The sequence below is a fragment of the Tribolium madens genome, unplaced genomic scaffold (assembly GCF_015345945.1).
Source record: "Tribolium madens isolate multiple individuals breed KSU strain unplaced genomic scaffold, Tmad_KSU_1.1 Scaffold_19;HRSCAF=116;Tcas5.2_LG9, whole genome shotgun sequence".
Taxonomy (NCBI): Eukaryota; Metazoa; Arthropoda; class Insecta; order Coleoptera; family Tenebrionidae; genus Tribolium; species Tribolium madens.
In genome coordinates, this window is record NW_025400983.1 from 2,104,855 (window position 1) to 2,110,307 (window position 5,453).

Consider the following 5,453-nt stretch of genomic DNA (forward strand, 5'->3'; position numbering starts at 1 on the left):
TGTTTTTTACTAGACGTGTGCAAAAAACAGCCATTTTGAATCGTGATTTATACAAGATTTTTTCCAATTTGGTTGTTTTTTTTTTCTGAAAAAATGTCTTAGCCCACCCCCCCTCAAACGACGCCCATGGGCGTTATTATTAAAGCATGAGGACGAAATCATTACCCTTGCAATTAACTTGTGACAGGAGGAAGGCACCCCTGCGTGCTATAAATAGCAGACAAATCTCAAAGGGTTGACGGCAACTCGGTTTTAACGATCGCAATGACAGCCAATTTTCACTATTTATTTCGCACGGCGAACAAGTGGCCAGTTTTCTTTCAATCAAAGTTGAATTTTGACTCTAGTTGGGTTAGAATCGGGTTCGAATTGACAGGAATTGTCAATTGTCAAGAAATTGTCAGTAATAAAATTTGGCCTTATAGATATTGCCTATTTTTTATTTATATATTCATCATTTTTTCAATGTTATTAATACTTTTTTTTAAAACTTTATTCCGTCCTAATCTACATATTCTTCTGTCTGTTCTAAGCTCCAAAGTAATTTCCTCTTGGCTTTTACTTTATGTTTATTTTTTGTTTTTACCTGTTATTTATCTTTCTTATTTACTCAGTTCTCAAATTTGTTTTTTATTTTTTTACATTATAGGTAATATTTTTTTTATAATATATTTTTTTTATTTTTGACAGTTTTGATAAAGTTTGGTGCTTTATTACGTCTTTTTCTATTTTTAACTATTATACATTCTTAATTTTTATTAAAGCTTTTTTAACATCCATCGTTTGGTACTTTTCCAGTTAAACTTAGTTTTTTTGTTATTTTTAAAATAATTTTCTTGTCAGCTATTTTATTTCTTTTTTTGAACTTTTATTATTTGTGTTTTATGTTTTTTTATATTTTTTATTTTTACGTTTTAAAGTTTAACTTACCAAACTGCGACTTTTACACATCAAGTAAAAAAAGGAAAAAAATTATGAACGCAAACAAATAAAGTAATTTATTAAAACTGCTAATTTTGTCACAAAAATACGAGAGATAAAAGTGAAAAATAGAGTCAATATAAAGAAACTAGACAAAAATAGCAACAGAAAACAAACGGTAAAGAAACAATGGGATAAATTAATTTATCTAAATTAATGTAAAAGTAAAATATTACGGCATAAATAGTAAATAACACGTTAAAAATGCAATAAGAGTGAGATGAAAGCTGTTAAGTAAATGAAGAACGCAATGTTGGTATAGAAAAATTAAAAGAAAATAAAGATATATATAGGTAAACACACGAAAAAGGTAAACTCTAAAGAAGAGAAAAAAAAAATAAGAAGGACGAAAAAGAGAAAATTAAAACAAGAAAGCGTGTTTAATATAACTTGACTCGTAAAAAAACAAAGGAACATGAATAAAAAAAATTAACAAAGAATAAGAATAGCAAAAAGGAAACTGTGACAAGTGCAAAAAAAACATATTTTAGAAAAATCTGCACCATCTCTTTTATTTCAGTACAGAAAAGCAGTACTTTCGTCACGAGTGGAGAAACTCGAACATTGAATTAAAATCGCAAACGGTGTTTTATGCTACTTGTGAAAATAATAGACAACTTTTTGCACCTGTCGTGCTCCAATATTAAATTATTTGTTAAAAATCGTGTTATATCAAATTAAGCGAAATTTATGCTTGATTGAAGCACCAAGTCGAGCGTTTTTGCATTCAAATGAAGCAAATGGGGTGTAAAAACTAGTTTCATAAAATCACAAACCGAATCAAACTGACCTACAAATTTAAACTTGGCGCCGGCTAAATTCTAGTGACTTTTCTTATCCCCAAGTCACCAAATTTGCCGTTTTTAATAGTAGAAACACATTTTTTGTGCTTGTATGACTCGTTTTCTCTTTTTTGGTGAAAAAAACCGCTCACAGTTAAAAAAATTGTCTCAAAATTTAAACTTGGCGCCGGCTAATTCTAGTAACTTTTGTCTCAAAGTCACCAAATCCGCCATTTTTGTGCCCTTGTTGAATAATGTTTCATGCGGTTTTTTAGACAAAAACTCGAGTGAAAACGCGTAAAAACACACTTTTTGTGCCCCCGTAATCCTCGTTTTATCGCTTTTCTGTGAAAAATGGCCGCTTTTATTGTCGCACGCTCGCTACCAGGTAAGCAAAAACACCGGAAAAAAAGTGAGGTTAAGTGAATTTTCCAGTTTTAAATCGAGCAATAAAGCAGTTTCTGGCGAACGACTTGTCGAAATTGCACCACCAGGGGCGCATAATCCAATGCATAATCCCGACAGTGACCCAAAACCGTTTTTACGCCGCTGAAAAGAAGGTTTTCGACCGGTCGAAGCCCCACTGCAATGTGGGCACAATCGGGCACGTGGACCACGGAAAAACGACCCTAACCGCGGCCATAACCAAAGTCCTCGCCGACCAGAAGCTCGCCGAGGCAAAAAAGTACCAAGATATTGATAATGCCCCCGAGGAGAAGGCGCGAGGCATCACCATCAACGTCGCCCATATCGAGTACCAGACCGAAAACAGGCATTACGGGCATACGGACTGCCCCGGACATGCCGACTACATCAAGAACATGATCACGGGGGCGGCGCAGATGGACGGGGGCATCCTCGTCGTGGCCGCCACCGACGGGGTCATGCCCCAAACCCGCGAACATCTCCTTCTCGCCAAGCAAATCGGGGTGGATCACCTCGTGGTCTTCATCAACAAAGTCGACGCCGCCGACCAGGAAATGGTCGAGTTGGTGGAGATGGAAATCCGGGAGTTGATGACCCAGATGGGGTTCGACGGTGATAACGTCCCCATTGTGGCCGGGTCGGCGTTGTGCGCCCTTGAGGGGAAGAACCCCGAGATTGGGGCCGAAGCAGTCCTCAAACTTTTAAAGGAAGTCGATAGTTACATTCCCACCCCCATGAGGGAGTTGGACAAGCCGTTTTTGCTCCCCGTGGAGCACGTCTACTCGATCCCTGGACGGGGGACTGTGGTGACGGGGCGTCTGGAACGGGGGGTTGTCAAAAAGGGGAACGATTGCGAGTTTGTGGGGTTCAATAAGGTGATTAAAAGCACAGTGACGGGGGTTGAGATGTTCCACCAAATCCTAGAGGAGGCACAAGCCGGGGACCAAGTCGGGGCTTTGGTCCGAGGAGTCAAACGAGATGACATCAAGAGAGGTAAACAAGGGGGCGCAATGCAAGATCTTGAGCTGGTGGGTGGTTTAACCCACCAGTGTGGTTTCCTTGCTATAGCAATAGAAATAATTGATTAATTTTCAATTTTTTCTAACAAATTTCAACGTCTCAAAATTTGGGTTTAATGTTGGATTTCAGGTATGGTAATGGCCAAGCCCGGAAGTGTCAAAAGCTACGACCATATTGAATCTCAAGTGTATATTTTGAGCAAGGACGAGGGGGGCAGGACTAAGCCCTTCACCTCCTTCATCCAATTACAGATGTTTTGCAGGACTTGGGATTGCGCCATTCAGGTCATTGTCCCCGATAAGGAAATGGTGATGCCGGGAGAGGACTCAAAGTACAAATTTCATTCGATTTGTGCACTTTTAATGTGTTTGTGTTTAGGTTGATTTTGAAATTATTCAGACCCATGGTACTGGAACAAGGACAAAGGTTCACGTTGAGGGATGGAACCCAGACGCTTGGTACTGGGGTTGTGACCAAAGTCTTGCCCTCGTTGAAGGAAAATGAGAGAATACAGTTGTTGGAAGGGAAGAAAGCGAGGGAGAAGAGGGAAGCACAGAAATAAACGTTTAGCTTCTTAAGTTATTACTTTGTACTTTATGTTATGGAAATAGTGTAAAATAAAGACGTTTTTACCGTGTAATTAACTAATTTGATTTTGGCAAAGTACGGTTTAGTCCTACTTAAAAACGAGAAATTGAGGGTAAAGTTGTGAATTAGCGGCCTTGTATTGAAAATTATGTAATCGTGTATTGTTGGTTGCACAGTATATTACTTGAAAATGTAGAAAAATTGCTTTAGGAAACTAATTTATTAAATGAATTTATATTTGCTGAATACAAAATAGTGGAAATTTTTAGAAGATATTATCACAAATAACTAAATTTTGATATTGTTGTATTGATGGTTGTATAACGTAAAATTGCTTTTGACAATTTGTCAATGCAATGCAATTTGCATTTAATTGAAATCCTTTATTCTGTAGAAACAAACTGTTATGACTACAAGTTTTTTATTTATTTTTTTTAACTAGATTAGAAACAAACTAAAAAAATTTGTAATAATTTGCTCGTTAAAATTTTTTTTTTATTGTAAACTGTACATAATAGGTGTTATAATAATAATTTAAATATAAATTTTTATGAAATTTTTGTTTAATTTTGTTTTGTTTAAATATAAATATTTGTGTATTGTCGGTTGCATAACAGAGTAGGTAAAAATACAGGGTGATTCACAAGGAATAATGAGCCTGACCAAATTTTCGATGCAACCAACATTACAATTGTCGTAAAATAACTTGGAAAGAGTAATGGTGGTTGCATTGAGAATTTGCTCAGGCTCATTATTCCTCGTGAATCACCTTGTATATCATAAAAATTAATAATAAAGAGGAGAACGATTAGTTAAAAATTTTTAAAGAAAAACAATTTTGTTAAATATATTTATTTTTGCTAAATATATAACATTAAGAAATCCTCAAAAATTACAATTTTTTTCAAAAGGAAATATTGTGCATTTTAGTTGCATAACAAATTCTTCTTTAAATTTATTTATGTGTAATTGAAAAACGTTTATTTAAATATAAAAACAAGTTGCTTTAAAAAATGTTGCAATAATTTTTATTAAATTTTGCTATAATTTTGATGTGCTTGATACGCGTGTATTGTTAGTTGCATAAGTAAAAGTTGCATTTAGTAAAAATATAAAAAAAAATATATAAACAATTGAGAAAGACTAAAGGACAAAACAAATATATTAATCTAGTTTACATTTATTAAAAGAAATTAAAACTATCAACAGAAAAACAGCCAGTGAAAAAATTTTAATATTTGTGAATTGTTGGTTGCATATCGCATGAAACCTTATTACGCTTCATTATTCGTGGGCCTATGCAAAACAAAATGTTTTTGTGTAAACAATAAATTTATATTTTCTAAATAATTACCAGTATTGTCAATTATTTTAATTTCAAACTAACTTTTTATGTTGTTTACTTCCACTTCTTATTTTGTTAAGCAACAAAAAAAATATGAGAAAAAGTGAGCTTTTAATATCTGTTCCAAAATGCTGCAATAAAAAACCGGCATTTATTTATCGTTGCCCGTCAATTTGCACCTGATATTAGCTTTCCTTGACTTTTAAAACTTTTGCAAACATCAAATATTTGCTTTTAATAAAAAAATTGGTGTCACTTGCAAAATGGAGCGTTTCCATCGCCTTTTGGTAAGTATTTATATCAAATAAAAG

At 34.4% G+C, this 5,453-nt stretch overlaps 1 protein-coding gene across 1 annotated transcript; it reads left to right on the forward strand.

The window, feature by feature from the left end:
• The first annotated feature begins 1,958 nt into the window (after positions 1-1,958).
• LOC123012579 (elongation factor Tu) lies at positions 1,959-3,849 on the forward strand. Its single transcript, XM_044410601.1, has 4 exons — positions 1,959-2,151; positions 2,199-3,182; positions 3,339-3,540; positions 3,588-3,849. Exons 1-4 carry the CDS (start codon positions 2,118-2,120, stop codon positions 3,769-3,771), a joined length of 1,404 nt encoding a protein of 467 aa, XP_044266536.1. The 5' UTR covers positions 1,959-2,117; the 3' UTR covers positions 3,772-3,849.
• Positions 3,850-5,453: the final 1,604 nt, after the last annotated feature.

Bases quoted from the DNA above. Each gene is read 5' to 3' on its own strand.
- LOC123012579 (XM_044410601.1), top strand. From the start codon at position 2,118: ATGGCCGCTTTTATTGTCGCACGCTCGCTACCAG. The intron at 2,152-2,198 runs GTAAGCAAAAAC...TGAATTTTCCAG, and splicing joins TGTCGCACGCTCGCTACCAG to TTTTAAATCGAGCAATAAAG. The intron at 3,183-3,338 runs GTAAACAAGGGG...GTTGGATTTCAG, and splicing joins ACGAGATGACATCAAGAGAG to GTATGGTAATGGCCAAGCCC.